The following is a 16,347-nucleotide window of genomic DNA, read 5'->3' as shown; positions in this document are numbered from 1 at the left end:
GACACCTCCCTAACTCTGCTGGTAGTTTCATTGGACTGGTTACTGTCAGTAAAAACATAACAATACTGTAATGTGAAATTCCTCCATGCTTAATGTAATGCCTGCATATGAAATTTTACTTGTGTGAAAGCATACTAGTATTAGTTTTTAAAGGAAACATACAGTACATTAACAATGTTGTCAAACTACTATTAGAAGTATTTTAATATTTTGTGTAGTATGCAAACTCCATGTCATATTGGAGACAAGTAAAAAGTAGATTAAAAGGTGCTACGGGTATGACACTGCACCGCTAACACCCTGGACATGCTCAAGTTCAAATTATTGTCTTATCGACATAATGTAACATCATTTGTTTTATATATATATATATATATATATATATATATTAATGTGTGAAATTATCTGAAAAGGAAAAACAGAAGAAACAATGAAGTGAATTTTTGACAACTTGGAAACTATTCTTTCCTCAGTCAGAAAACATGTTAAGTGAGTAAGGAAAGTATTTCAAAACCACTTATTAGATGGCAAGAAAGTCTCTACAGCTGTGGCTTACTTACACAATCTCACAATCAGTTAGCTATTTGGATTAACGTCAATTTCTACTATTGATTTGATTAATTAAAATTAAAATCATGCATGCTTTCTTACACAACAAAGCCATCATTAATGCTATGAGTGTGCTTTAAATGTCTGCAAGTGAAAGAAGTGTATTTTTAAGCCATCTTGATGGAGTCAAAAATTGAGGAAGCTATGGCCACACCATTTCAAGTAACCCTGTGTAACCACTGTTGCTAACTTGTCGACTTTCTCGCTAGATTTAGCAACTTTTTAGAACATCTTAGCGACTTTATTGCTAAAAAGCCACTAGCAACAATTATGCGACTTCAAACCATCAGAGGAAAAGCAAGATTTATTATATTATAATTCATTTCAATGCATGCTGCTCAGAGTAATCACAGTCCAGGGCTTCTCTGCCAACAGCACGGGGTCTTACTCCTTCTCCCCTTTGGCCGTGAGCAGCAGGCAGTTAGCTGACACAACCACTAAGCATTATGCAATGATGCATTATGATACGTGATGATGTCACCAATGTGGAAATGAGTATATGACATCATCTGGCATCTTTAACGATTTTTAGAGCTAGTACTACCTACGACGTTTCACCTGTTTTTTATGGCATCAAATTAATAAAAACCAAACTTATCAGAAAAATGAACACTTAAACATAGATCAGTGTGCAAATACTACCTTAAATGAGAGAAACCATCTTTGGAAAAAAATTATTTGACGTGTTTGACTTTTTTGGTTTGGTCCATGTCCCATCCGCTAACATTGAACATGTATATGCATTAACCCCTGGTGACAACACACAATTTTTTACTATTGCTAATGGCTGCTGGATTTGCTGAGTGCTGCCTGAGCCGCTACAGTATATCCTTGAAAGAGAGGGAGCAGTGAAAAGGTGGAAGTCGCTGCCACATAAAAGAAGCCACAGCAGAAGCTGCCACTGAAGTTGTTACCAACTTTGTCCACCATTGCAAATTGCAAGTTTTGAGTTTTGTCTGCACCTTCTGTGTCTAAAAATGAACGGCTAACATGCGGGTCATGGAACTGGGCTGGACGACTCCCACAAAGAGAGGAAACAGATTAATGTGGAGTTGGACCGGACATTTCCTTAACAAATCCTACAACCAATGCCAATACATTATGTTCAAGTTTGGCCCACGGCCCTGAAGTCCACAAGGCTAATCAACTGAAGTGTTCTCCATTGCTAGGGGTGCCTGGTTGTTGTGACACAAAGGAGGCATGTTTGCAGTCAGTTGTGAGACGGGAGCCAGTGGTACAAATACGTCTCTTGAATTGACTTTATCGCTAATTTAGCAATCCGGCTAGCTTGGTGGAATGTCGTGACTGGCTAGCACTAGTTTGTTTGCGGCTAGCTATAGTTTCCCGGCTACAAAGCTAACCAAAAGCCCCACAAGTTACTATATCACTAGTCTATAGCCACGACATTCCAATTCCAGGATTGCTCCGTTGCTGCCTAAAATCCCACCAGATGTCCCTCTTTTTGGGCGTGTCCGTTACCTTCCTCTTTCTTTGCGGTTGAATTTTAAACTCCGGTGGATTTCTGAAGACTATGGTTAACTGCTCCTCAGATCTCTGCAGGGTAAATCCAGACAGCTAGCTAGACTATCTGTCCAGTCTGAGTTTTCTATTGCACGACTAAAACAACTTTGAATGTACACATGTTCCACCAAAACAAGTTCCTTCCAGTGGTTATTTTGCAGAGGCACCGGGGCTCAGTCTGGCGCTTAGCTCCGCCCAAGATGATTGTGATTGGTTTAAAGAAATGCCAATAAACCAGAGAAAGTTTGTGGTCGAAGGTCTGGCAATAGACTACTATATCACCAAACATACAGGAACACGATTTGTACCACTGTTTGGGATGACCAAGCACTTAGATAGTCACATCCATGCCATGGTCCAACACCCTGGACCAGGACTATTGCAATCGCATAACTTTAGTATATTTATTATTTATTATGGCAGTTCTCATCTTCTTTCCGCCCTTCTCTTCCTCTTCATCTCTTTAACCATCTCCACCCCCTTGTCTCTTCTTTCATATTTCATTCTCTCTTCAATCTTTATTCATCCCTGCTCTGATGAGACTACTTTAGCTGCACATTTAAGGAAACAGGTGTATTATTATTTTACACCAAACAGTCTTTCCACAAGGACTGTGACCTAAATTACCCAACAGCGTTGCCATCATTGTTAAATAAAAGAAAAGAAAAGTACTAAAATATTTACTAGATTGTTCCAACAAAGTCACACAGGCTCACATTTAATATTAACTTCACACTGAGTAGCCAAACACAGCTGTCCTTACAAAATAATTTACAAGGCAGTCTCTCTCCACTATGATCAACACACAAAATCACTTAGCCTAAGATTAGTCATTTACGCAGATGTTGGCAAACATTAAATTATTGCAGGTCATTTTTTTTTTTTATTTAGTATTCATTTATGCAGATTTATTTGTTTGTGCTATTGTGTGTTCTTACGTCCATGTGTGTTTCTGATTATTTACATATTTTTTTACATATACTATTTAAGGTGTTGCCCTTTATCTCCTACTTTAAAAGACAACTAAAAAAATATTTCTTATTAACCTATATTTAACATAAAACTGTTTTTTCATGGACTGTATGTGTATGATTGTATGTATATGTAATGTTATGTATGTACTGGTGCACCTTTCGCGTGGATCTATTCATTATCATTTGTGGTAATTGTGTATTCTATAGTTTGTACCACTATCCTTTCTTGAACCATGGGCCCCCATCTATAAGCTTTTCTAGCTTCTTTGGGGGGCCCATACACTCCACCCAATTGATCTTGTACCCCAGCTGTATTATTGTAATGCTTGAAGTGGTATTGTGAATGAATGAATAAATATTCCATATTCCATATATTTAAATGTTTGTGTGGTCCAGGTTTCCACTCCTGTGCATGCGTGCGCCTAATGCTTGAACATGGAATTAATAAATCAACATATTACTGTGCCATTTTGTTGCTGGCTGCTTTTCTTGCAGGTACTCCAGGTGGCTCATCAGTAGAGTGGCAGCTCCTGGGTTCATCAGTAACACTGGCAACACCTGGGCTCTGTGGGCCAGTGAACTTTTAAAAGCCTCTTGGGCTCAGGTGTGCTCTCTCCTTTCTGACACATCATCATGGCTTTTGGTTGCTGCTCTGCTCATGCAGTCTTCCACTCATGTAACGACTGACACTACTGAACTTACTGATCACACATCACACTGTTAGTTAAAATTTTCTCTTATAAATAATAATATAAATAATTTTGTCGTGGCCGTGTGGCCCAGTTTGAGACAATTTGATTTTAGAGAAATAATGAGATAAAATCCTGTGTGTGTGTGTGTGTGTGTGTGTGTGTGTGTGTGTGTGTGTGTGTGTGTGTGTGTGTGTGTGTGTGTGTGTGTGTGTGTGTGTGTGTGTGTGTGTGTGTGTGAAGAGTGCTGACATGTAATGAGTCAAGCAACATTAGCCGAGTGGGTATTACTGGGTGATAAAAATCATGAGCTTTAGATTATATTATTGATGCGTGTGAGGCACATCTGGGGATTACACAGCAGTTTCGCAGAAATGTGACGCTCAATGTAAACTGCGGCTGCGGACAGATGACACACTGGAATTATTTTAAATATTCAAGGTCCTATATCATTCAGCATTTAGGATTATTTCCTGACAGTTCATCATCATTATGTTTTGTAAATGAAAATGAAGTCAAAGCCTGGTTTGAATGTGTTAAGAGGGAATGAAGGTGAGGAATTATTGCTTCATTCAGGTGGTCCTTACCAACATATGAAGTTGGAAACACGAACTGGACCAGTGAAAAATCGAATTTAGACTTTGTGTGCGTTGTTATAGTAAGCATCCAAAGCAAGAAAAGATTAAGTCTAACCTCATGCTTATTTTTCTTTATTGTAGGCCTATTGTACAATAATACGAGGACTTGGGCTGCACAAATAATCGCATATACAAATCGCAGGGAGGGGCAATATTTATTAAAGGCAAAATATGTGTCAAACTCTTCTGAATGAAGTATTGTGGTGCTGCAGATACATCCCCTCCTACAAATCCTATCGACTAAAGAAAAAAAAATCTTTGGTACAGATCGTCGCCAAAATCACACTTTAATCATTTAAATTTATTTTTCATTTAAATATTTTTTTCAATAAAAATGATACAAAAATGATAATTCCCTCCAATATCGTGAATCTAATTGCAATCACAATATCAGTCAAAATAATAGCAATTACATATTTTCCTTATATATTGTGCAGTCCTAACCAGGACTAGCTGTAGCTGCTACACATTTCATCTAGTCTTATTTGCATCATAACCATGTATTATGATATCATACGGTACATAGCCATTACATACTTATGTTTATTTTGCCATATTGTCCTTTTCAAACAAGACAGCCTGACACAGGAAAAAGTTGGACCAATTTATAGATTTAACAGAATAGAATAAGCAAGCTAGCTACAGTTGATAAATTCTGATGATGGTGAACCAAACAGTTGCTGGCTAAAAAATGAGAACGTAGGGTTTTTCCTACATCAATCTGAAAGTAAGAATTTTGAGTGGCAAATCTCAACCCTGTCTCTAGGCCCGGTTCAGATCTGGCATTAACATGCGTCTTGCGTGATTAAATCACAAGTGGATGGCTCTAAGTACGGGTGTGAATGCACCCAAGACGCGTGGAGATCCAATCACTCAGACAGCATTCAGATGTGGTCTGGGCCACTGTCTATAGCCACACTGTTTGGCAGTGTGCTAACCACGCCCACTTCTCTAAAGACTCTAGACTGATATCATAACACAGGGAAATCACATAAAATACAGTATCTTGTCAGTTTAATTCAATTTGGGACTCATTATATCGATTAATACAACCATAACCAGCATTCCTTGAACAACCCAATCAAATGTCAACAGTGTCTTTACGGACCATGTCTGACACATGAGCTGAACAGACACACACACACACACACACACGCACGCACGCACGCACGCACGCACACACACACACACACACACACACACACACACACACACACACACACACACACACACAAGCCTGGTCCTTAATTGCCATAAATCAATAAGCTCATAAGTGTGATTGGACGGTGTAAGCTAACAAAGTGCTTATTCGTGCTCGCAGAAACAGAGCTTTTCAATCAGCAGACTGAGCCAAACAGCTGACGGAAACACAGATGGCAGGACAAGAAGACAGGAAGAAAAGCAGCGGTTTGCTGCTGCTGATTTAAATAATGTTGTGGTACAGCTGAGTTTAATGACTCAACTATAGTTTCTCTTAAATGTATTTATGCTTGTAGCTTAGAGCAAACAGATTAGCATTTGAACCATTCAGCTCCTCTGTCTGAAAGAACCACGAGATAATAAAATTATTATGTAACAATAGTATTATTCAGACATTTTCCAACTTTTGAATTTAGGACGACCATCGTTCGTTAAGGCCATGACTTTGATGCTTCCCAGAAAATCATGGCTTAAAGTAAACTATTTTTCTGTAATTATCATCCATCCATTCATAATGTATACCCGCTAATCCTATGCAGGGTCACAGGGAATTAACTGAAAGTTAAGCTTCTAGAAATAACTGTGGTTAAACTGTATGGTTAATGTTAAACTCGTCCTTTCGCGGAGAATAAGCTGATTGTGGCGCACCCCTCTCTCTCTGCCTTTTCTGACTTCAGACTTATTGTCTGTGTAGTCTCGCATTGCTAGACCTTCCTTCACAGCCCTGCGGGGAAGGGTCCGGCGAGTCCACACAGCATTCTGGGATGGGAGAAAAACGTGCTCTGGTTTATTGGCATTTCTCTAAACCAATCCCAATCATCTTGGGCGGTGCTAAGTGCCGCACGGAGCAACGCTGCCGCTGCAACATAGCCTCGGGAAGGAACTTGTTTTGGTGGAACATGTGTACGTTTTAAAGGTTGTTTTAAGGACCGGACACACAGAGCCGAGCCGACGGCCAAACGTCGACAGAAAAGGCAGTTGGGCTGATCAGTCTCCCCAAATTTTTCAAAAAAGTGCCTCGGAACGGCCGATTATCGGCTCTATGTGTCCGGGCCTTTAGTCGGGCAACAGAAAACTCTGTCTGATTGGACAGATATTCTAGCTAGCTGTCTGGATTTATCCTGCAGAGATCTGAGGAGGAGTTAACCATAGTCAACATAAATCCACCGCAGTTTAGAATGCAAACACAAAGGAAGCGGAAGGTAGATCCGCATTTCAAGCCATCTGCCATACCTGAGTAGACCTTGGCTGCTCTGCGAGGACACAGAGCAGGATTCAGACCAGAAAAATATCTTTCCCTAACCTTAACCGAGTGCTGCGAATGCATAAACATAACCACAACAAAGTTTTAGCATGCTCTTGTTGCTGTAAGCGGATATTGTAGGAAAAAAAATTAAACGTTGTCAGTGAACATTTTGCTGATACATTCAGGATCAACAATTTGTGACAGATATGTTAATTAACACATTTCCCCATAATGTCAATAGAAAACATAATCCGGGCGCTGTTGTTTCTTTAAAAAGCATATTTGCAGTTGCAAATTAGAAGTATAAAAACATAATTTCCGAGACACAGGGTTGCAATTAAGACTGTGACTGGACAGAATATGTGATTGGCTTGTGACGTGTTTTTAGTTTAGCCCAATTGGATGAGGCGCGAGAGGAGTAAACACTTCACGGTTTGAAAAAGTGAACCAAAACTCTGTGAAAACACAGATTACACCTCTCCCTTCCTGGTGCACTTTCTCAGTCTTCACTCTTTTTGCATCTGACTCTCTGATACTTAGCCTCAAACTGATTAAGGCATTGGTGTGGATCTGGCATTTACATCAAAGATTCAATCACGTCTTTTTTCCATACAGCTGCCTACTGTATGCTGCTTGAGTAACCCAACATTGAACTGTATATCGACTTTGCATTACAGAATAAACCAGCTAGCATCATCATATTTTAGCACAAAAAAAAAGCAGCAGCTCATAAAGAGAATATCTACTTGGTCCAAATATAAATAGAATATTAATATGCATGCAAACACGCTCAATGCAATCATCCTCCCTCTGATTCACAAACTCGCCTTGTTCTCCTCGCTCCTCTGTGTGTCTTAAACCCTCCCAGCCCCAATCTGTCCGTCTGTCTGTCTGCCTCCTCTTGTTATGTAACTGTAGGAATTCAAGCTGGTAGCCAGGTTGGCATGTGGTCTGCATGTGTCCATGTGTGTGTGTTCAGAAGTACTACACTAGTATCGCTGATGTCAGAGGCACTTTTCCACCGGGATTTAGTGTATACTCTCTCTCTCTGTCTCTCTCCCTGCCGACTGTTTGTTAGATTGGTGATAGAAACCTGGTGTATTCAAAACCACCAATGATGGCTGCATTCCATTTAGGAGAGGCCCTGGTATTGTTCATGCTGACTCAATGAAATAGCTCACTGGGACCCTTGATCGAATTGAGCCATCGTTAAGGTTATCAATTTCAGCTGTGCTTTTCCTACTATGACAAGTCAAAATGTCTGCCGTGAAAAAGGTATATGCGGAAGAGCCTTAAACCTGCATTCTATTTCATTTCCAGCACAGGCGACTCCACTGGTTACAAAAATAACTCAGTTTCTATAGAAGTCTTTGGGGAAATAACCCTGGTTCTATGGGATCAAATAATATCCTGGTTTCAGAATCAAAGCAAACTCTGATCCTGGGTAGCCTGACGTCGTCCTACTCAGATATGAGTCAGAATATGAGTGTGATACTGCTCCATTGCGCTGTGATTATGGGGCGTGTTTCAACCGAACCAGGAAAGAAAATGCCTCTGCACTCAATTGGATAGACCTAAAACCAATCAGAGCAACGGAGAAGCTGCAAGTCAAAGGCAGGCTTCGACAGACATACAAATTGACAGACAAATTCAACCCAAGCACTCTTTGGTGACGTGCTTGATTACGTTACTGTTGATCATCTGTCCATCATCGTATAAAGCCCTCCCTGAAAATTTGATTGGTCTGAACAGCCCTGGTTTGAGCATAGTTGCTCCACAGCGGATTAAGTCCAGACCGAACTTCTTGACCTTCAAATGTTGTGGGCGGGGCAAAGTTTGGCTGGCGTCCAGGCTAGTTCCTGGGCCCACGGTTAACTGTAACCCAATTTCACTGCAACATAAACGCAACGTTCACGGTTGGATTCTGGCTGCAGACCTTTGTTGACCTTCTCTCTCCCCCCTTGTTTCCTTTCTGCTCTACTTATAGTATAAGGATTCTAATAAAAGCCCAAATTAACAAGCGCAAATTCGCAAAAGCTTCGACCCCACCCACAAATGCATCCACACGTTTTAGCCACCTGGGGCGAAAACTGTGGACGCCAAAGGGATGGGAAATTTCTGTCCACCGAGCGACTAAGCGAGCTATAGCTCTTCTGGTCGTAGGTAATAAAAAATGTAATAAAAATAGTATGAGAATGTGTTGGATCCAACTAAACTGACTACATTGTTTTTTAGTCAGACTCAGGGTTATGTTTGCGTAATGAGTGACTTACTTCCCCTCTGAGCCGTAGCTGTTCATGCTGTCCTCTATAGACTCGTGGCTGGCCTGTCGGACGGTCCGACTGGGCATCTCTACAGCCAGACCCGTCTCCGTACTCCTCTGGATGGTTCCCTTCAACTTCCTGCCCTCTGTATCCACTGCAGGAAAACAGACAGACACAAACACACATTTATTCAGTTGCTATACACATGTGGAACTGGGATTTTATCCACCAAAGTAGATACAATATTTTCAAAGAAAACAGTTAGGCCAGTCTAGAGCCAGTTGATTGTTTGGTGGTCTTGCATTGCCAGACCTATCTCCACAGCGCTACGGATGAAGGTCTGACCCTTCCACACATACACTCCTGGATAGGAGAACAAACGGTCAGGGGTTGTTTGCATTTCTTTAAACCCATCACAATCGTATTGGGCACGCTAAGCTCAGGTTACAAAAAAAGGGGTATCTGTAAATGGTCTCAGCAAGGAACTTTTGGTGGACAATTGCACCAAAGTTAATTGTTTACGCAATACAGTAACGTGAGCTATTTGAATTGAATACACTTTGCTTCCCTCATCTAAATGGACGCAGCAGTTCCCATTTTTGCAAACCATACATAATTACAAGGAAAAATATTACTGAAAGTGTGCTTCAGGTGTTTGGATAGAACAGGAGGCACTTTACAGTACAGTCCTCAAAAAGTTGCAGCATTCTTTGTGGCTTGTTGTGTTTTACACAACATTTCCATGAATCATGGATGTGTTGATGACATAAATGAGGAAATATTAGAGGACTTGACGACGTGATGTTGAACTACGGTGGGATTGGACACTCCGGCGGAATCTGGTCCGGGAGTGGCAATGCGCAATGCGCTCCTGGTGGAGCGGGTGGACGGAGATGGAGTGGGGGGAGGAGGAAGGGGCACAACAGGAGCTCCATGGCTGCAGCAATCCTCTCCAGACTTGGGGAGTCGCGCCGAGAGGCCACAGCGACATTTCCACCCAGCCAACACGGGCATTTATTACTTTGCCGCATCCCGGACAGCTCCCGCTGGCGTGCGCCAGGCAAATCCACCGTTATAATAGCAATCCGCCATGGAACAAGCGCTCCTGCTCTTAAAGGGAATGTGAGATTATGCTCTGATTGGTTTATTGCACATTACGCCCAAACCACACCTAGCTACTTCAGACCAACCCATTTTAGATTTGCGTCGGGCGCAAGAGTCATTTATCCCCCCGGTATAATAGCAGCAGCGCCCGAGATCCGCCCACAAAGCTACTTGCTTTTCACATTTGATACTTGCGTTTCAGATTGTTAAAATAGGGCCCTAAATCTTAACAATCATTCCCTGAACAAACAATGCAGGCCTACCTTACTGCACTAACCAAATTTTCTTCAAAACTTGCCATTTTCAGCATGTAACGTAAGCTTGCTCGCACAGAGTTTAGAGCGTAAACACAAAGAAAGGGTAAATGTGAGGGACATCTGGCGGAACTTCCAGCGGTGCCGGAACAATCCGGTAAATTAACGGTCGTCGATCCGGACTAATTGTTTGGTAACAAAAAAAATAAAAAAAACATTTTTAATACTAAAATATTAAAAAGAATCCCCACATGTTTTTCTAATCTGTTCAGTTGAAGCTGTTTATGTCTTTGTCCTGCTGTAAGCCCATCAGTGTCAGAAGAAGGACGGACACAGTGATGAGCAATCACTTTAAAAAGGCCAAGGACAAAAGCACTCGATTCCTCCTCAGAGCAGAGACATACATCTTGTTGCAAAATAGACCTGGAAATCGATGCACGGCACACTTTATGGGACCTCTCTCTGGCTGCAAGGTGTCCTGTGTGGGCGTGTGTGTTGATGGAGGTTGAGTTTATAATGAAGTTCTCTAGTACGAGGTCTTTGACCTTGTTTTTAGGACAGGACGTGTAAGTTGTTTTCCTCTTAATAGTGGGGACACACACAGGGACACACACACACACACACACACACACACACACACACACACACACACACACAAAAACACTATTTTTATTAAAATGGTAATTCAATCATTTGCATAATGGAGCTTAGTGTATTTCAAGTCTTCTGACTGAATAAAAGCTAAAATCCACCGAATTAGTGGATGAAAGGTAAAAACAGTCAAATAAAATACATATATTATTGCCCCTCCTCCACCTCCAGTGTTCGAGCCACTGATCAAATCCAGACAATGTGTACGTTTGCATGCACACTAATATTCAGAATTTGATATGGGTCATTTAAACAGCTTATTCTGTTGGGATATTCCGAATAAGCATTTTCCAACTTGGATGTTAACAGGTTTTTGAATATGAGCAAAACATTGTAACACTGACTTTTTCAAAAAAGGTGGTTGAAGGAATAAAGGGAGGGATGCTGTGTTTGCACGGTCCAACAAGTTTGGTGGAAAACCTTTTGAAAAAATCCTATTTTGCACGGCTGCATGCAAACAGGAATATTACTGGAAATACACTTTCATTAGCCATGTAAACAGCTTAGTCGGAGTATTGTCTTTATCGGAATTAGGGCAAAAACCGGAATAATATGTCCATGTAAACAGTCATGCACGCACACACACACACACACACACACACACACACACACACACACACACAGAGTGCCATGAAGTTAGTTCTGTAGTTATTAAAGTGCGACCTAGAACGGTGCTATTTCTATAGATCACATGGGACAAGACGTTGGCAGATTTGGGTTACTGCTTCATGACTGGCTCCATATGTTACCGTTATCTACTGTGTTAGACTGTGAGTAGGTGGTACAGTGGCACTGTCATACATTAACACTACAGGCAGTGTAGCCCAGTACAAAGGTCAAACTTGTGTTAAATGTGCATAATACACTACAGAAGTTTCTCTGAGTACCTTGAAAAGCGCTACATCCATTAAATGTATTATTATTCTTATTATCATAATACCTGGTGTGCCTTGGATATTTACAGCATGAAGTATACACATGCATTCACAGCGTTCATTTCATTCAGATTGATTTACAGTGAGCTTAAGAGTGGCATTAACCTAAAGTCACTGGATTGCAAGCAATGAAAATAGGGTCAGGGTGCACTTTTAATGCTTGTGGGACCGGCAGCCCAATGTGCATCACTGTGGTAAAACAGTCACAAGCCTAGCTCATCTTTACAAGGATCAGCATTCAAAGGTCTGCATGAAGTCACAGACTTCTCATGAAACAAATTTATTTCTGTCAGGTCCACTAAACTCAAGAACACACAGACAATAAAAATGCTTTAGGAAATTGTATTGAATAAATTATCAATTAAATTTGGCAGTATGGCTCTGTTCAGAGGAGTAGCAGCATTAGGGGATGCTCACACAGTTTAGGACTGGGAGAGCTAAACTATTCCCCCATATGAACAGAGCAGCAACGATGACATGGAAGCAAATGCAATATTATACATGACAAGGTGGAGTTGGGGAGGAGGTGGGTTCCATAGATGCGAGCAGCAAGCAGTTAGGAACAAACTAAAGCAGCTTAAGTAAGGCGCCCTGTTTGAGCGTTGCCATTGAGCAGCGAGGGGAGTTGACCAGCTGATGCGCTGATGCAGATCAGCTGTTGCAGATCAGCTGATGAGACCGTGTTGTTGGCCAATAGCGCTTAGCAGCGTCTTGACTACTTGGCCTGCCAGAACTGATATTGACGCTCAATTTTTTGTTTGCTGCGGGAACTTAAATTAAACTGGTAGACACTGTGTCCCCAGCATCAAACGCTCCCAATAAGCCCCGCAACGCTGGAAAATAAATGAACAGAATGACACGCTTCACAGTCTGCAGACAGTGGGCGACTTTAAAAGTCTCTAAAATTAACACACCAAGGCTCAGCTAAAAAAAAGAGAAGATTGGCTCTTGACAGTGACACAAATATTAATATTAACTGCTGCAATACACCTTATATCCAGATGGGGTGGCAGTGATCGCTTTCACGCTAGGCAGAGTCCACCATAACAGTAAACAAAAAAACTATTTTAATAATTATAAGACTTTTTTTAGTTTCATTCTAAGATGTTTCCTAAGAAGTCCACAATTCCTGAAATACCACCAATGAATGTGAAGGAAGAGTTGTGTTCCATGTTCATGTGGGAACATGTTCTTATGCATGCACTTGTGTGTGGGTGCATGATTGTGTGTATGTCCTCTTTTTATGCCTTGTCTCTGTCTGTCTGTGAACAGTTGTTGGTGTGGCACCTGGGAACAGCGACAACTGTCTCCTTTCTCCAAAAATCCACCCTATTCACTATTTAGTACACTATACAACGCATTTATGATATCGTACAAAAACTTATACACAATATTTCGTATGATATCCTATGAAATTATGGTGACTGCCGGCCGGTCACCGGTGTGTGTGTATATGTGTATATATATATATATATATATATATATATATATATATATATATTTACACTGTTTAGAAACGAAAGCCTGCTCCATTTTTCCTTTTCAGTTTTCGAGGTGATTTCTGCTTCTTCTTCACCTCCGTGAAAATGTGGCCGCGTTGCATTGTGGCATACAATTCAATCCAATTCAATTTTATTTGTTAGTATCAAATCATAACAAGAGTTATCTCGAGACACTTTACAGATAGAGTAGGTCTAGACCACACTCTATAATTTACAAAGCCCCAACAATTCCAGCAATTCCAGTAATTCCCTCGAGAGCAAGCAGTGCGACAGTGGCGAGGAAAAACTCCCTCTTGGGAAGAAACCTCGGACAGACCCAGGCTCTTGGTAGGCGGTGTCTGACGGTGCCGGTTGGGGATATGATGAACAGTGGCGATAATAGTCAAATTAATAATGGAAAAGTGACTTCAAATGGTAGTCGTAGTAATTCATGTCATATCAGTGCGCTGCAGGGCGTTACAGGATGTAGCGTGGCCCAGCAGAGCATGGATGGACGTAGCAGGAAGTAGCAGGGTTCAGCAGGACGCAGTATGACACTGCAGGGCACCGCAGAGCTTAGCAGGGAGTACAGCAGGACCACGGCGACAGCTGCAACCAGGATCTTGGTGCCAACGTTCTCCAAGGAAATATGCTGGGTGAGAAAACATAAGGACTCCGGGGAGTAAACTCCCCAGAAGCATACCGGAGTATAATGCAGGATACATCCTATGTACACTCAAATTAGCAGTGCATTTTAGGTATTTTATAGTGGACTATATAGTGAATGAAATTTACCACGGCGAATACGAACGCCACTACAAAATGGCGAGCACGCTATATAGTGCACTATTTCCATGATAGGGAACCTGTTTCCAATACAACTTGAGTGTGAAACGTGTACACTTATGCCACCTTCCCACTGGCACTTCAAATCAGCTCCGTAATACGCAATACGCCCCCAGCGGGTACTACACCGTTGAAAAGTGTTGGAAGCGACTCACAAAAATGGCAGAAAGACTAGAACGAATGATAAGTGTCTGAATGTTCGATTCTCTATGACCTCTCTGATGACGGTTATAGAGATATAAACAGAAAGGCTGCTGCGTGGAGAAAAGTTGCCCAGGACGTTGACATGTCAGGTCGGTTAAATGTGACATAGCGGTATAATGTCAATAGTTTGTTGGCTGCTGCTAGCTAACCAACTAGCATTAGCAAGTTTGTTTATCAGTACCATAGCAGCGCTAACTTCCACTGGAATTGTCGGATAGGAACCCTCCGTAGCCTGTCGCAAGAGTTAAATTTTTTCAACGCATCCAGATGACCAACTGACACGATTTCATTTCGCACCGCACTCGTTCGGACCCCATTCGCATGCGGTCTGCGAATCTTAATAGGAAATGAATGACTTCCGGCAATTTCGCAGCCGTATCGGAGCTGATTTCAAGTGCCAGCGGGAAGGCGGCTTTAGTCCCATAATGCAACGCTGAAAATGGCTGTCGGGTGACTCCACAGCTGTCCGTGATGATGCAAAATGATGATGACTGACTGAGTGTCCAAAACCTCGACTTACTGCTCACTACTGAATAAACTAATGATTATTTAAACGGGAATAATGAGAGAGTCATCGATGGAGTGATACGGGACTCAGCTTGTGTCCAAGACACAGTTCCCACCAGAGACCAGGTTGGAACCCAAACATGAGCTTTTTTTTACACACAGGCATGCTATTAGCTTTGCTGTCTGTGTGTGTTTGTGTGTATATAACCTGCTGTCACCTCTTGTCACAGGTGGTGTATTGAGGCGGAGTAGTTACATAACTAATATAGCGAGTGGATAATGGCTGGAGACACATCAGCCACTCTGCTTCACGGCGACCCTTTTCATGGCGCTGATGGGATATTATCTCACTTCAGTTCAATCTAATTCAACAAGCTTTACGTGTAGCAGAGTGAAAGGCAATCTCACCAGGCAATCAGGATAATAGATTAAAATGTAGAAGATTGACAGTTTTTCTTATTTACTACATTTCTATCCCGATTCGCTCTCCACATACCATTAGACCGGAGATGCTTTCTCTTTTTCTTTGCCTGTCTGCATCTTTGCATCTATCTCTGTTTCTGTGCTTTTAGCTGCAGTCAGCGTCTAGTATTAGCCGCTCTGCCAGTTGGTAAGTCCAAAAAATGTAAAAAAACTGTAACTGCACATGTACTATTTGGAGACACCGCTAAAGCAGGGTTTCCATTGCCAAGGGCTTCTATGAGATGAGCGGACTAGACATATCTCCCATTGCCAGGTTGTATCTAAGGTCTGTCCTATTTACTGGAGCAGAACCTCATGGGATGGGAAGAATTGTTCCAGGTATTAGTCAAACCCTCAGGTGTTACCAGGGAAACTGACTTATTGTTTGAAAAACCTTTAGATTTTGATTGCAAAACGCATGAAAATATAAGCGGGCAATTCCCCTAACCATTACATAACTATATATAGAAACAGACACCAAAATAAATGTGGTCCAAAAAAAGTCATTAGAACCTTGAATGGTGTTTGTGCAAAGCATGTTTAGAGCCATTATTTCAGTGTTATACAGTTAATTTAAAGTTGCTATGATTGTGTAGAATTCTTCATATTTCAAATTATTCTGACGGCATAATTTTTTTTTTCGTATACAAAAACGAGACAAGGCCTTTGAGAGCTGATTTAGTCAAGTTTGATCAAACAATACGTTTTGTTATGAAAAATATTCAAATGTATGTGAAAAAAAGAAATAGTAACAGAACTAGT

General features: G+C 41.3%; 1 protein-coding gene across 4 annotated transcripts in view; it reads right to left on the bottom strand.

Moving 5' to 3' along the window:
- The window catches only part of rims4 (regulating synaptic membrane exocytosis 4), a 70,146-nt gene that overhangs the window by 20,441 nt on the left and 33,358 nt on the right, over positions 1-16,347 (bottom strand). The window contains exons 2-3 of one of the 4 annotated variants that reach the window (XM_028576709.1): positions 15,332-15,341; positions 9,151-9,279 (exon numbers count right to left, since the gene is read on the bottom strand). In XM_028576709.1, coding sequence (XP_028432510.1) covers positions 9,151-9,279; positions 15,332-15,341 — 139 coding nt within the window. Of the gene's footprint in view, positions 1-9,150; positions 9,296-15,331; positions 15,342-16,347 lie in introns of all 4 variants that reach the window. The other 3 variants (XM_028576708.1, XM_028576706.1, XM_028576707.1) reach the window with 3 other exon arrangements.

Source organism: Perca flavescens, chromosome 4, assembly GCF_004354835.1.
Source record: "Perca flavescens isolate YP-PL-M2 chromosome 4, PFLA_1.0, whole genome shotgun sequence".
Classification (NCBI taxonomy): Eukaryota; Metazoa; Chordata; class Actinopteri; order Perciformes; family Percidae; genus Perca; species Perca flavescens.
This window is presented reverse-complemented; position numbering and strand designations above follow the sequence as displayed.